At 41.4% G+C, this 17,004-nt stretch overlaps 1 protein-coding gene across 1 annotated transcript; it reads right to left on the reverse strand.

Moving 5' to 3' along the window:
- Nucleotides 1-4,839: 4,839 nt before the first annotated feature.
- Nucleotides 4,840-16,139, reverse strand: dapk2a (death-associated protein kinase 2a). The gene is made up of 8 exons (XM_086025546.1): nucleotides 16,069-16,139; nucleotides 11,101-11,322; nucleotides 8,872-9,010; nucleotides 7,835-7,964; nucleotides 7,668-7,743; nucleotides 6,837-6,989; nucleotides 6,706-6,751; nucleotides 4,840-6,515 (listed from the first exon to the last, which is right to left on the reverse strand). Exons 1-8 carry the CDS (start codon nucleotides 16,128-16,130, stop codon nucleotides 5,862-5,864), a joined length of 1,482 nt encoding a protein of 493 aa, XP_085881672.1. The 5' UTR covers nucleotides 16,131-16,139; the 3' UTR covers nucleotides 4,840-5,861.
- Between the last annotated feature and the right edge of the window lie 865 nt (nucleotides 16,140-17,004).

Here is a 17,004-nt window from a genome sequence, read left to right on the forward strand (position 1 = left end):
CCTGATCAATGCGGGGAAATCCAAAGAAATGGTGGTGGATTTCAGTAGACGCCAGCACTCTTCACCTGCACCAGTGAATATCCGGGGAACAGATGTTGGGAGAGTCTCAACTTACAAGTACCTGGGTATTCATCTGAACAATAAACTGGACTGGTGCGACAACACAGACGCCCTCTATAGGAAGAGTCAGAGCAGACTCTACCTACTCAGGAGACTGAGGTCTTTTGGGGTTCAGGGGACACTCCTCAGGAACTTTTATGACTCGGTGGTTGCATCGGTCATCTTCCAGGGAGTGGTCACCTGGGCAGGCGGCGTCTCGGCCCGGGACAAGAAGCGGCTGGACAGACTGCTCCCTGCTCCCTGGACTCTGTGGACTCGGTGGGGGACAGGAGGATGTTGGCCAAGCTGTCATCAATGCTGGGCAACCCGGACCACCCCCTCCAGGGCACCCTAACAGCACTCCACAGCTCCTTCAGTGACAGACTGTTACACCCTCGCTGTGCAAAGGAGAGATTCCGCCGGTCCTTCTTGCCTGCTGCTTTCAGACTCTTTAACAAGAACATTGTGTAGTCTCTACAAACTGGCGGACATTAGTGCAATTGTGCTCCTGCACCTGAGCTCATATCGTGCAATACCCAATATTCCCCACTACTGTAATACCGTGCAATACTCAACATTCCCCACTACTGTTAGTCTAGTTTTATTTTTATCCAATGCTGTCCCTTACATTTCACTACAGCACTGCAGCACTGTCACTTACTTAGAGTATTTTTCCTCTGTACTGTGTACAGGCCAAAATGAGTGTTCCTCATACTTTTTATGTAGATGTAGGTTGGTGTGTATATACACGTGTATATACACATGTTACTGCGTATATTTACATAGGTTTGATCCTAAATGTTTGCCGTCAATGTTATACATTAATGGCCACATTATGCCGCCGTCCCTGTGTGACCTATATCTTTGCTGCTGTAACAATGAAAATTTCCCCACTGCGGGATCAATAAAGGCATTCTTATCTTATCTTATCTTAATATCAAGTGTTATATTGACGGTTGAAAGTAACAAGCGGAAATGACGTCCATTTGAGTCATGACGCCATGTGTCGCCGTACACAGTGGGTTATTCAAATGCCGGAGCAACTCTGTCGCTCAATCATGTGAACGGGATATTCAGAATGTTTCAGAAATCGGAATTTAGATTTTAACCCGGATATTGACTGCACGCAAACGTAGTCACTATGGTGCTGGGGACAAAATGGAGGAGGAGGAGGCATGGGCGTCGTAAAATCAAAACTTCATAGGTCGCGTACGTCGTAATACGAGGACTGCCTGTATAGGTTCTACACAGTGTTACTGCGGTTTGATGAGCAGCACCTGCTGATGTAATAATACATCCGTCAACCACAAAAGGGCGCTGTTTGTTTAACTATAACTCCCACAGCCTTAGTTTGACAGTCCTCAAGCTTTTGATGTGTTATTGTTACTCTGTGCATAGATTGACGATGTTCCTGGCCTTTCAACTCTATCTGTCTATGTATAAATATTATTCTCATGCTGCCATTTTGTTGTCTTAAAAAATAAACAAATATTTGAGTCCCTATTCACTTTTCAGCGGCAGCATTGATTTTTGAGAAGTCTCCATGGGTGGTCCCAGGGGGAGGAGCTAAAGTACATTATTTAGATTCAAATGTACCCAGAACAGACTTTTAATAAATAAAATACCTTTACTAGCTACTCAAACAGCGGGTAATAATCATTTTAGGTGATGACGGTCTGAAACCCTTCATGTCAAAAAGCTTATAATGCGGCTTAATGTTAAAAAACTACGACCAATTGCCAGCAAAATTCAGATGCACATTTCCAGTTATGCTCACTTTAATCTCTGAAAATATCAAAGCAATCGCCACAGTATTTTGGTGGGTCATTTGCTTACAACATTAAGGTTTTTTTACACGCACATTAAACATCCCTTCATGAGCCATCACCTTACCGTGGTGGAGGGGTTTGCATGTCCCAATGTTCCTACAGGTCTTAGGTGACGGTCCAGACAAAGCATGGCTCAAAAGACCCCTTATGATGAGTACATTTTATGGACCTCATTTTCCCTTGCCCGGACGCAGGTCACCGGGGCCCCCCTCTGGAGCCAGGCCTGGAAGTGGGGCTCGTTGGCGAGCGCCTGGTGGTCGGTCTGCACCCATGGGGCCCTGCCGGGTTCAGCCCGAAAAGGCAACATGGGTCCCTCCTCCCATGGGCTCACCACCTCTGGGAGGGGCCAAAGGGATCGGGTGCCCTGTGAGTTGGGCGACGGTAAAAGGCAAGGACCTTGGCGGTCCGATCCCCAGCTACAGAAACTAGCTCTTGGCACATGGAATGTTGTCTCTCTGTCAGGAAAGGAGCCCGAGCTGGTGTGTGAGGCTGAGGAGTTCCGACTAAATATCGTCAGACTCACCTCCACTCACAGCTTGGGCTCTGGTACCAGTCCTCTCAAAAGGGGTTGGACGCTCTTCCACCCCGGAGCTGCCCGAGGTGAGAGGCGCCGAGCAGGTGTGGGCACACTTATTGCCCCCCGGCTTGGCGCCTGTACATTCGGGTTTACCCCGATGGACGAGAGGGTAGCCTTCCTCCGCCTTAGGCTGTTGTTTGTGCCTATGCACCAAACGGCAGTGCAGAGTACCCACCCTTTTTGGAGTGCTTGGAGGGTGTGCTGGAGAGCGCTCCCCCTGGAGACTCCATTGTTCTGCTGGGGGACTTCAATTGTCACGTGGGCAATGACAGTGAGACCTGGAAGGGCATTATTGGGAGGAACGCCCCCCCGATCTGAACCCGAGTGGTGTTCTGTTATCGGACGTCTGTGCTCGTCACGGATTGTCCATAACAAACACTATGTTCAAACATAAAGGTGTTTGTGCACTTGGCACCAGGACACCATAGGCTGCAGGTCAATTATTGACTTTGTAATTGTATCATCTGATTTGCGGGCGCATGTTTTGGACCTTTGTCCAATCGCAGGGCACACATTGACAGACAAACACACACACTCACAATCACACTTAGGGGCAATTTAGAATGATCAATTAGCCTACCATGCATGTTTTGGGAATGTGGGAGGAAACGGAGTACCTGGAGAAAACCCACGCAGGCACAGGGAGAACATGCAAACTCCACACAGGAAGGCGGGGCTGGAATCGAACCCATGACCTCTGAGCTGTGAGGCAGACATGCTCACCGGTTCTGTTTTCGTCTTGTTTTTTCATATTGTGTCATATAGGGTTGGGCATGGCCTGATGTCTTTCCGTATTTAAGGTTGAATGGGCTCAGTGACACGTGATTTGAATGTTAAGCTTTCTTCCATGCCAATTGCATCCAACCCTGCACTCTGTTGTTGCCTTGTATTTTTGTTTCAAAAGACTTTTACTTTTCCACTTCTGTGTCCTGTCAGCTACTGGGTTCAAATTCTGCTCCTCACATTACACCGCCTCGCCAATTCATTTATTTATGCTGAGACCTTGAGCATGAGCACACTTTTAAAAAATCTTAACTCGATTAATTTTTACAAGCAATTTTCATGCGGTTTGTTTAGTTGAAATTGTCAGACATGTGGTTAGTGGCTACAACACACACAAAAAATCGGTGTTGGTTGAAAATGTTTCTTTGTTTAAAAATATATACTTTATAGGCAACAGTAAGCTGAAAAACATTACATGTATATATATATTGTATAAAATATATATACTGTACTGTATAATATCCAATACCTTATCTTATAATAATTTAGCATTAATATCAATACGAAAGGTGGTACAATATGGCACATTATACCATATAATTGAAAAAAAAGCACGTTTCATATATTGATAAAATTCCCAATTTGAAATGACACCATTACATGGCACTAATGAAATAGCAACACTTTCCACATCTTTTGAAGCATCTTATTCAAGTATTGCTCACTTTAGGGAATGGCTAGAAGGCATGTTTTCTACACTGCTCCGCGAGGGCCTGGCAGTGCCTTGCATGGCAGCAGCTGCCCATTGGTGTGTGAATGGTTGAATCGGTGAATGTGAGAATTTGTAAAGTGTTTGGGGCACCGTATGGTGTAGGTACTGTAAAGCGTATAGGTACACTCCATTTACCATTCATAAGGATAAGGATTCATTTGATCAACACTCGAAAAACGGTTGGGTCAAAAATAACCCAATATTGGTCAAAAAGGGACTGACAACTTTTTGAGTTATTCATCCAAAAAAATGTGGTCAAATGAATTACCTATACAATTACCCAATCTTTTGGAATGTTTTCTCCCAGAACAATCCATCTTGCCAAAAATATGTTTGGGTTGACTTCCGCTTTAATAAGCAGTAAAAGCCACTCGTTTTTCGCCATCTCAAGGGGTAGCCATTTTGTCACTTCTGCCGACTTAAAATGACATCACAGTTGCTCCGGACTCAGGTAACGACCAATCACAGCCCACTTGTTTTCTGAAGCTGAGCCATGATTGGTCGTTCTCTGAGCCCTGAGCAACTGTGATGTCATTTCCAGTTGACAGAATTGACTAAATGGCCGCTCCCTGAGATGGCTAGATTTTCCTGCTTAACTCATATTCCACAAACGTAATATTAATCAGAATACCTTGTTTCAACTAGTGGGCTTGCATAGAACATATTCTTGAAAAAAAAAAAATTGGATTGACTTTAAATGAATGGCTCTTTTAACAGTGTCAATCCAAACTGAATATCTAGACAGGATATTTGATATATCTCTTGGAATGGATATTGTTGTGCTTGTACCTTTCGGTGCAATGGCGGTGTGTGGGTAGACAGAGTCACACGACAAAGGATCTTCTTTCGTGAATTTTACTTGCCTTCAGTAACAATAAAGTTACTATCACAGCTGATGGTTGTCAGGATGATACACCGTTGTTCTGGCCATTAGCTCTGGCACATACAGCGTTTTAGCAATGTCCATGCAGTGAGCTGCGTGTACCATACAAGAATAATTGAACAATCAGTCTCATGACCATAAACATTACTCACGTAGACGCATTTCATTCACTGACCAAACCTAGGCTAGGAAAAGCTAAAACAAAGATCCAGTGTACATTCTTAGGCTTACTAACAGGTTAACTGCATTACAATATCATAGACAGCTTTACACAGTTTTTAAAGCTTAAGTCAACCCAAACCTTTTTTTAAGAATAGCTTCTATGCTGGCCCACTACTTGCAACACGGTTCTGATTACTGGGTAATATTGTGTTTGTGGAATACGAGTTGAGCAGCAAAATCCACCTGTTTTTGTCCATCTCTGGGGAGCGGCTATTTTGTCACTTCTGTCGACTGAAAATAACATCACACACCCTTAGGGCTGAGATAACGACCAATCATAGCTCAGCTTCAGAAAACAGGTGAGCTGTTGCTATCTCCCTGAGATAGCTAAAAAGGTGTTGATTTTGCAGCTTAACTCATATTTAATAGTAATCATATTGCCTTGTTTCAACTAGTCGGCCTGCATAGAACATATGCACACATGAAAAAAAAAATGTTTGGGTTGATTCCCCTTTAAGACAGGAACATACATTATCGCCACTGTGACTATGAACGTTATAGTGTTGTACTCCTGTCATGCCAGATTTAGGATCTGTCAAGAAATATGTGGGGAAAGGCAAGTTTCAACAACAGACACCAAAATGTAATGGACAGTAGGTCCAGAGACATTAATTGTCCTACAATATTTGGAAGAGGCCTTCTGGAGGGAAGCAATCTTATCCAGTTTACCATGCAGTGCAGCAATTACAACATACCAATGATACCATCATAAATGTATTATACATTCATACAGAAACTCCAAATAATGCTCATCTATCAATGTTGCCCAGCTTCGGTTAAGTCCAGATTGATCCCAGACAGCAACTCTCCTCCACAGGAGCGGTTCAGCAATTCCTTCAGGGCTTCATTTACCTCGTTATTGAAGACGGTGGTGAAGTTGCCATCGGGGTAACCACCACCACCCCCATCGGTGGGAAATGAACCCATCACCTCCTGTAGCCATGTCAGCTCATTGCTGAGTTCTTGGTTGAGTGCATCAAAGTGGTTCTGTCTCTCCTGGTAGCGGCTGCTGATGCCACTGAGGCTGGAGCTAAAAGATTGCATTTCGTCTTGTAGATTTCTCTTCAAGGACTCCGCCTTACGGAACTCGTAGCGGATTTGCGAGAGCTCGTGGCGCACTCCTTCACTCTCCTCCTTGTACCAGGCCTCTTTCTCATTGTATATAGAGACCATGGCATCAATATCTTCTTGCAGAGAATCATGGGATGCTGCCAAGCTCATGAACGAGCGTTCCATTTGATCAATGTCCTCCACCACCTGGGCAAAGCGCTCAAAGTTGACATAGGTGTTGTTCGGTGGCATGCTTGAGTGGGACTTAATGGTGTACTCCCTCAGACGCTTTGTCTTGAGCTGGCGCCTCTCTCGTTTCTGCGGCTCTTGGCCTTTATTTTCCTCCTTGCGCTCATTGGACTTGAGGGTTTAAAGAACAGATAGTACGTGTTTAATTAGACCCTCATAAAAGGTGCCATTTGTAAAAACATGTTTTTGTTTAAATTTGTGTCAATTACAAGCAATACTTCTGACCAATAATATCAGTTTTTGGAGTCGAACACTGTGTCTGTAGTTTTCAGACACATCGAAGATGAGCAATTCACATTACCTTGATCCATGGGTGATTAAGAGCATCTTGAATTGTCAGTCTTTTCCTGTAATGAAAAAATACACCTAAATCAAATCATTGCATTTTTAGTTTATACAGCCTGCCTAGAACATCATTAACCAAGCTCTTACTTTTTGTCCCTCTCCAGCAAGTGACTGATGAAATTTTTGGCTAGTTCACTGGTGTTGCAGAAGAACTCCTCATCAAACTCATAGTTTATGGCTGAAATGTTCTTCAGTGTGTCCTGTTTAGTCTCCCCAAGGAAAGGAGAAGCACCACTTAACCTGGAATATAATATCGAGACACATTCATTTTGTTTTTCTGTTTGAGGCAAAAAATGTGTGAAGTGAATTAAAGTACAGTCGACCCTCACTAATCACAGGGGCAAAGGACCGCAAAAAGTGGATCTGTAGTACATATAATTGTATATGTTATGACTGGTTGTTTACGTGATGTATCAGTTGCTCTGCAGTTGCTATGGTCCTTTTATGCTTTGGCCTTTATGATGTCATATAGGCCTTAAGTCTTACAGTTTAAAACTGAGTTAAACAGTGACACATTGTCAGTACGTCAAACCTTCTTAGAGTGAGGATGCAAACTCTCTTCCAGTGCTGATCTCTGTTGTTACTTTGTATTTTTTCTTGAAAAAGACTTTTTACTCTTCAGCTTCCGTGTCATATCTGTGAATGGGTCCAAATCCCGATCCTCACGTGACAGTATAATTGACGTCCATTGAAATGCATTGGGCACCCCCCAGAAATTCTTCAAAAAACACCAAAAATTCAGTATGCGTTTTGTAGGACAACCGGGGGCGAAATGTGGGGAAATAAATCCCGGAAGAATGAACAAAAACAACAAATGAAAAAATCTGGACAAAAAATATCTGCGAATATCTGAATCCGCGGGTGCCAAATCACGAGTATGCGGAGTCGACTGTATACTGTTTATCACGGTTCACTTGCAGAATGTAGGTTATGACACCAATGCTCCACATGTCTGCTTCCAAACCCAACGGCTCATAGTTGACAATCTCAGGTGCTTTGAAAAAGAAAATGATACAAACAATTACGGTTAAAGTAGCAGAACACAACATTCTGGTTAACACTAATGAGCACATAATCAGTCTTACCAACAAACTCAGGTGTTCCAAAGATGTTTTTGAACTCCACTCCAGCTTCAATTTTGTGGGCAAGACCAAAATCAATGAGTTTAATCCTCGGCAGTGGTACATTCTTCTCCAACAGCATGATGTTTTCAGGCTGAAGAAAAACAAATGACAAATTAATCAAATTGCACTGCTAAAGTATTTTGTAGTGTACAGTAATGAACATTCAAGCTTGAAAACTCTTGATTATGTTTAAAAAATATTTTTTTTTTTAAAAACACAGCAGATCAATAAGAAATAACTATACTGTACAGGCCCTGCACTGATGATCAATCACAGGGCTGAGTGACGGGCATCGACCAGTAACGACAAAGGCATCAGTGTGAACCACTGCGCTACCGATAGCCCCGCTACAAACTGCATTGACTGTACTGTAGGCCGATCGTGGTGTACTACAACTGGCCTCAAGTACCAGAATCAATTGCTTTTACGCAAGCCTAGCTGTTCTGAAATTATGTAAAGTACCATTTCTATTTTAAATTACTGTGGATGATGAAAAATCATGTCACGAATATGCCTTATCTTTAATCGACTGTCAAACCTCTGTTAACTCTTGCTCCCACATTGTTTTAAACAGTTTCCTTTCTTGAGCAAGCTAAAAGTACTGACTAAATACAGTAGTTTAATAGTACAAAGGGTAAAAGTGCATGGTACCCTGATAAAAAAAACACAAAAAACAAAAACAGGATAGATCGGCATGGTTTTGTTGTGTTTTTGTGTTGGTCTTGGTCTTGATGGTGTCACCAGCTAGTAAAAGGGCAACAGCAGCGTGCTGGTGTCACTAGCAAGAACAGCAGCAAAGATTTGAACACCTAAACCGTCAGTCACTATGCAACCTGCTCTACCAACTGAGCAAAAGCCAATGAGCAAGACTGACATGCTGGGGACATCAGCAAGACCAACATAAAAACACAACAAAACCATGCTGGTCTATGCTGTTTGTTTTTTTGTGTGGTTTTTTTTTTTTTTTTTGTAGCATGGGATATCTTTTCAGGACACACCTTGAGATCAAAGTGGGCTATTTTTCTGGAGTGGAGATAGTTCACACCCTCAAGGATTTGCTTGATGAACTGGGTTGCCTCGTCCTCACTTAGAGACTCTTTCTGGGCCAAAAAGTCAAACAGCTCACCTCCAGAGACCCTGGAATACAGACGTTTAGCATTTAGCTGACTACCGGTACGTTTTGTATTTTTTCCATTTACTGGATAAATGACTTTGAAATGACTTGTGGTCACTTAATGCAGATTATCCATCGGGATCGGGAATATAGCACAGGGAACTAATGATAAGTGACTTGAAGAACAAAGGAAAGCTGTATCAATTCACAATTCACAAGTGTACTGGAAGTGGGACAACTGTGGCTGTGTTTTGCTTTTGATTGCTGTAATTGCCTCTCTGTATTTATTTATCTATTTTCCCCCATGTGAGGTAACAGTGGTGTGATATAAAACGGAAATATAAATCTGTTCATAATTAGTTATCATTGCTGAAGCACATGCAATTAGCATAAAAAAATAATTCTTTCCATTTGTATTGTCAGTATTTTTGAAGAATAGCTATTGGTAGTCTAGTGGTTCACATAATTGTTTTAATGCAGCTGAGCTCAATACCCTATTCACAATTGAATTACCCTCTCTTGGAGGACAGTCCAGGGCCAACTCCCTGAAAAAAAAAAAAAAAGGTACACCTCATTGGCAGAAATGGCCAATCTAACTGTCTTCAACCTTCCTTGTGTGACTGTTTTTTTTTTAATTTGTGGGTGAAACAATTTTTAACTATTTAAAAAACAATGTTTAACTATTTAAACCCGAGTTGGCGGCACATCCGCCTCACAGTGCAGAGGTCGTGGGTTCGAATCCGGCCCCGGCCTTCCAGTGTGGAGTTTGCATGTTCTCCCTGTGCCTGCGTGGGTTTTCTCCGGGTACTCTGGGTTCCTCCCACATTCCAAAAACATGCATGGTAAGTTGATTGAACGCTCTAAATTGTCCCTAGGTATGATTGTGAGCGTGAATGGTTGTTCGTGATTCGTAAGAATCGCAGCAGCCCCTATATTTGGCAACAATATAAAATAATGCCAATTAAAGGCCGCAGTAAAAGCACACATCAGCATTCCATACGAAATCAAGGAAGCACCTTTGCAACTACAGTGACTTTGATTGATGAAAAGACCAAAGTGAAGAAGGAATGAGTCTTATTGGACAAAGGAACTTGTCTATACTGCAATGTTGAACATGCATTGGAGTTGTGTTCTCTATTGGGAAAGCGAGTGCGTAAAGAAAAGATCACATTTCTGAAATAGCATGGAGTCTGCTTTAGTTGTCTGTGCATTGGGCACATAAGCAAGGACTGCGGGAGATGACTGTCACTTTGGTGACAGTTGACGAATGACCGGAAAAATTTTAAAATAGATGGACTAAGCATAATCAGAAGACCATGATTATTAATCCGTCTTATGTCTGTAGACCGTCTTTAGACGCTCTATTTTTTGCGATGATGTTTCGATGAAAGTAAGTAAAGTAAGACAATATCATAATTATTTTCAGTGTTTAGTATATACCTTTTATTTATTTCTTTTTCTAAAACACTTCACAAAGAATGTACATCGGACATCATTTTCATGTAACACGTAGGCGTCGCACAAGCAGACACGCAGCCAAATAAAGAAAAATTTCAAATAAAAACAACAGACACACATACACATAGCGTGATGATTGGAAATAAAAACAACAGTGTACACATGTCATTGTGGCACCTGCGTGTGACGTTGGGGTCCTCGCCGAGGAGGTGAAACTGCCGGGACTCAAACTGCGTGTGGCTGTTAGTGAATTAGACGTTTATAAATGAGGCTCATTTGCGTAGAGGTGGGAAATTACCTCATTTAAATATGCGCAATTAACACCGGCGCGCAGAGACACATTCTGCTTGGCAGCGCAGTTTGTGATGCATTTCACCACCAGCGCATGCTTTGTGATTCAGATGCTTGATGTTTGTTCCATTTTTACCAGTTAGCGCCATGCAGTCCTTTAGTGAATTTGGCCCTGAATGGTTTACATGGGTTTATGGAGTACATAGTTACAATATTTCTAAATGGCTGAAGCAAACATTTTTGCTGCAATTTCCTAAGGTATTTAGTGTATTTTACAAATCCACGCTTGACTCCTTGTGTGCACATTACATGAATAATTCCCAGAAAATTAACAAAATATTGTAAAAAGTAATGAGTCACTCACAACTCCAGAATGAGAACCACATCAGTGCGGTTCTCGTAGACATCGTGTAGAGTGACAATATTTTGGTGCTGAATCTTCTGTAGAATCTCCACCTCACGTTGTATCTCTTCCAGCCGAACACCCCGAGAGCTGGCGATGCTTTGCCGCTTCTTGATGAATTTGGCAGCAAATTCTTGTCCTGTATTTTTCTCTCTGCATTGCTTCACAATGGCAAACTGTCCACTAAAACACAATAAGTAGAAGAAATATTATTCTATATTTGAATTAAATGGTTTGTACATGCGGGCGGCACGGTGGTCGACTGGTTAGCACGTCCGCCTCACAGTTCAGAGGTCGTGGGTTCGATCCCGGCTCCGGCCTCCCTGTGTGGAGTTTGCATGTTCTCCCCGTGCCTGCGTGGGTTTTCTCCGGGCACTCCGGTTTCCTCCCACATTCCAAAAACATGCATGGTAAGTTGATTGGACTGTCTAAATTGCCCCTAGGTGTGATTGTGAGCGCGGATGTTTGTCTCTGTGTGCCCTGCGATTGGCTGGCAACCAGTTCAGGGTGTCCCCCGCCTACTGCCCAAAGACAGCTGGGATAGGCTCCAGCACGCCCCGCGACCCTTGTGAGGAGAAGCGGTACAGATAATGGATGGATGGATGGGTTTGTACATGCATTATGTAAAAAGTCACTTTACTGAACCCATTTTAGTGAGCACATGCCATTAGTGACAGACTGAGTAGTGGACATCTTTCTAAGTGTTAGTGCCTTGCTTCTGGGCCCACTTCTGAGCATACCAACGTCATAGAGGTCAAGCTTGTGATCCAGTCTTTCCGCCTTGGGGTCACCAACTCCGGTCCTCGAGGGCACCTGCCCTGCAGGTTTTCAATCTCTCCCTGCTGTAACACACCTGTTAAAATGATCAGGATCGTTATCAGGCTTCTCAAGAGCTTGCTGATGACCTGATCATTTGAATCAGGTGTGCCACACCCATCACAGATGAACTTTTCTTGTGTGATGTCCGCTGTATGACACCCACTGTCCCACGTCAACGATTACATTCAGGAGCGTGAAGGCCGGCGGACGCACCGTCCCCACACCCGGCTGTCGAAGAATATTTCAAAGTTATATAAAGTCCCAGTGCGTCCCTGGTTACAAGCTTGCAGTTGATGTGATGCTTTAGCTAATTGTCAACTCCAGTCCCCAGTTGTGCTCTTCCACATCATGCGGTACAATATAAATAGTAAAATATACATCAATTAAAAAGGCCATACTACACAATTCAATAATCTCTAATCTAATATGGCATTTATATGACATAAAACCTTCACTCACTGCTTGCAGTACAATTTACCTCAATTTAAAAATATAAAAATGTAATGTAAAATAAATACATAAAATGAAGGGCGTCGACTGGTTAGCACGTCCGCCTCACAGTTCAGAGGTCGTGGGTTCGATCCCGGCCCCGATCTCCCTGTGTGGAGTTTGCATGTTCTCCCCGTGCCTGCGTGGGTTTTCTCCGGGTACTCCGGTTTCTTCCCACATTACAAAAATATGCATGGCAGGTTAATTGATCGCTCTAAATTGCCCCTAGGTGTGATTGTGAGTGCGGATGTTTGTTTGTCTTTGTGTGCCCTGCGATTGGCTGGCAACCGATTCAGGGTGTCCCCCGCCTACTGCCCGAAGACAGCTGGGATAGGCTCCAGCACGCCCCGCGACCCTTGTGAGGATAAGCGGTATCGATGATGGATGGATAAAATGAAATGAAAAAAAAGACATTCCATATAATTCAGTAATTCATTAATCAATACTGCATTTATATGATATAAAACCTTCAGTCAGTCAGTCAGTCTGTCAGTCAGTCAGTCACTCACTCACTCAGTCAGTCAGTCACTCACTCACTCACTCACTCACTCTACCAGAGATAATATTTACAGGTGAGTACAACAGTACTTTCTTTAACCAGAAATTTAGTTTTGTTGGTGAACATCTTAAAATCCAAGATGAATGTCATTTCATTCATTTTCATTTGTTTTTAGAGCATGTTTGTTAGTTTTTATCCTTTTGTATTGTTTCAAAAATTCTGTTTTAGTTTAGCTTTTATCAGTTTTAGAATTAATTTCGTCTTTTTTTTTTTTTTTTAAATATGGAGTCTTTGTCGAGTCCATGTTAAAAAAACAAAACAAATTGTCACGAAGTGTTGTGTAATAAAGTATACTAGAATTCAATTCTCAAACGATGGTTTGACCTTCCTTCTTCTGTACGGACGTACAGGAATACAGAAATAAATATATGAAAATTAAATATACAATATATATATATATATATCTATATATATAAATATACATGGGCGACTGGTTAGCACGTCCACCTAACAGTTCAGAGGTCGTGGGTTTGAATCCAGCCCCGGCCTTCCTGTGTGGAGTTGCATGTTCTCCCAGTGCCTGCGTGGGTTTTCTCCGGGGAATCTCGTTTCCTCCCACATTCCAAACACATGCATGGTAGGTTAATTGAACACTCTAAATTGCCCCTAGGTGTGATTGTGAATGCAAATGTTTGTTTGTCTCTGCCTGCCCTCTGATTGACTGGCAACCAGTTCAGGCTGGGATAGGCTCCTGCACCCCGCGACCCTCGTATAGGAGCGTAAGCGGTATAGATAATGGATGGATGGATATATATATATGTCAAAAGCTCATGTATGATATTAACTGACAAAGACTAAAACAAAATACATTTTTGTTATAATTAGTTAGTTTTATAAATATAAGATGTCGTTTCAGTTAGTTTTTGTTTTTTAAAAGCATTCTTGTTTTAGTCACGAACATTTTTTTATTTTAGTTATTTCGGAAGTTTTTGTATTTGTATATTGTAACTATAATAACCTTGTGATGTACACTATTTTTTTTAAGTTAATAATGCACAGTTTTGATTGGAAAAGTCATTCGAATATTCATTTGCAAACATGTCAAATCCAGGTCCAGAAAGTTAAAAACGTGCCACAGTCTGGCTTTTGCCACAGGTGCTTCTACTCAAACGAGCTCATTTACCTGCTGCTTGAGTAGAAGCACATGTAAGTTGAATTATGGTTGGATTTTTATTTTCTGGACCTGGTTTTGACACCTCTGTTCATTTGACAGTATGTACTGTATGTTTATTATTGTGAGTGTTGTTACAATGGTGGAATTGAATTGCACCATGTAGCTGTTTCCAATATTTTTACTCTTTAGCTACACGAGGACACCAAAATACTGTATCAGAAACACCTCTCTGTATTACACAGCACATACACACCCACAAACTACAAGCACAACAATACGTGTTTAATGATGTCAATATACAATGGACCCTCGCATACTTGCGGTTCGGCACCCATGGATTCACATATTGAATATATACATTTTCAAATATACAATTCTTTTTCTTCAAATTTTCCCCAATCTTATAAACTGCTTTTCTTGGGTTTTTTGAAGGGGTTCGGAGAATTCTTTCCAGCATTCATGAATTCAACTATTCATATTTTTCTGTGTTATTTGTGGAAAAACTCGTCAACACACAATATTATGTAAGGTGGTGGAAAATTCCTGAAATTATATATTTTTATTCCATGACAAAATACTGCCTACATTATGTATGTTATTTAAAAAAAAAAAAAAAATAAATAAATAGTTGCCTGTTCAACCAAACTTCCACATTGGAAGTCAGGTATAGAAGAGCGCTGAAGTGACGAAGAGGAAGTGATCACTCAACTTGAAGGAAGGTTATGTTCAAGTTATAAAAAGACTTTTGTTGGAGCATCGATAATTTATGGGCACATTTGGCTCCTTGTTGGATTTATGTTATAATTCAAGCAACCAGCTGGAATGAAAGTAAATCAGCCTTTTTTTTTTTGGTGGAACATTCTGTGTCAAGAGAACCACCGTGCCCTGATTTACCTCTCACGACATCACAGCAGAAAATCGATATTCACGATTGAGTGAATGGCAGGGAGTACTTAATTCCTGAGAAGAAAGCATATTGTCCGGTTATTGTTTTTTGTGACTTTTGTCTCCTCCCTTCAGATGCCCTTCCTGACTCAACCCATGAATGACTGCTGTTTGGGCAGTCCAAGGGGTAACCCACTTCACACCCCAAATCGGCAAGGGTTGGCTCCAGCTCATACATGACCCTGCCTGGATAAGCAGTTGAAAATGAATAAATTGATTTTCCCTAATTAGTTATTGCTCTATGATCACTGATTTAATGTGCTGACATTAAGTAAGGTATTGTTTTGTCATTATTAGTAGATTCTAAGTAAGTTCTAAATTTGACTTCTTGTGTTGAAATGAGTGGTTGCAAGTGAACAAACTACTTCCCTATCTGCAGCCAGTCTGACAGCAGAGATAGTGTGCATCTAAAGATAGAACACTCCTTTAAAAAGCAGGCTGACAAGCAGTTGTCTCCTGTCACCTGACAATATAGTGAACCTGAACCAAGGAAAATAGCATGTTGCACTAGGTTTTCAGAGGAAGATTGGATGTGAAAGTACAGTATAAAACACTAAAAACAATTGATATTATGGCAAACAAAAACCAATGGGCATGGAGTAAAAAGCAAAGAACAGCATTCCTTGAAAACGTCGGCTTTAGATCGTTACCATGTCAAAAAGACAAGCTCGGTTACCATGCGTCTCATTTAGGTTGCTGCTTTCATTTGAGTGTTTGTCATCACGTCTGGCTATGCGCGTACAGCAAGGGAATAAAACATGATGCAAGGCTAAATTGTTGATTTCAAATGCCAGAACACTAGTTCAGATTAACCAAAAGCCAATAAAACTAACTTCAATGTAACCAAATATCAATGTGTTAGCGATAACATAATCTCAGAATGAATCTATTTTGTAAACACTTACGTCCAGAGTGACCATCAATTATTATTCACTAAGATTAATCTCAACAACAACAAACAATCCCAATAACGTTTACCCATGCAAAACAGTTTGCACATTACCTTCCCAACTCTTCCCCAATTTCATAGAAATCTTCAACTTTCTGTTGCTTGAAAATATCCATGTTTGAAGTCCTCAGTGTTGTTTAAAAGTGCAGTTTGATCCTTTTGAACAAGTGCATGGCCTCGTGTTTGAAATATGCAAGAACTTCGTTCTGTGGCTGTCTGTTCTTCCATGCACAACTCGAATGTAAACAAGACAGTTGTGAGTAGGAAAATGTCTTGCAGAGTTAAAAATAGTGTCAATTGTGAACTCTGTGTCCTCTGTGGGGGGCTCTCAATCACTCTCTGTCATGTCCTGACATCTGGTGTGCTCCCATTACAGGCACATGCAAGTTGCATATACGTATGCAGTACTGCTGGAAAAACTTTGGTGTATGAGTGTACTCCTTTCATGAAGGGTAATGTCTATTAGGTATAGGCTAATGGATATTCTTTCATTAAAATTGAACGCAAGTGTGCAAGTTTTGCAAAAGTAGGTATGGTTGTAGACCCTACATACTGCATGTGGTGTTCTGGGAAAGATTTTGTGTGGCGCGCCCTCTATATCAGCGATTTAAATACACTGGAATGAATTTTTGCAAATTTACGATTAATTTATAACAGTATCTTACTGTTTTTTTTTAAATAATAATTGTAAAATACTGTTGAATATTCATCCATAGCATTTAAATTAACAGTTAGATCAGTCAGTTCACAAGGACAGCGTTAACAGCATAAAACTATGGATTGCTGTAAATTTCCAATGTTAGAACAGTAACTTACTGTGTTTCAATAAAGAAAGGAAAATGCCGCTAAATACTGATCCCCACACATCAGTTAATGCTTGTTCAAGAATAACAAACTGTAATTTAACAATCTAAAGCAGTATTTTCTGATAGGCACCACATTCCTATCTCCACCGCTTGACAGAACATTCCACTTCTTTATTAATCGCCT

This window comes from Filicampus tigris, chromosome 3 (genome assembly GCF_054856515.1).
Source record: "Filicampus tigris isolate MCC_2025a chromosome 3, RoL_Ftig_1.0, whole genome shotgun sequence".
NCBI lineage: Eukaryota > Metazoa > Chordata > Actinopteri > Syngnathiformes > Syngnathidae > Filicampus > Filicampus tigris.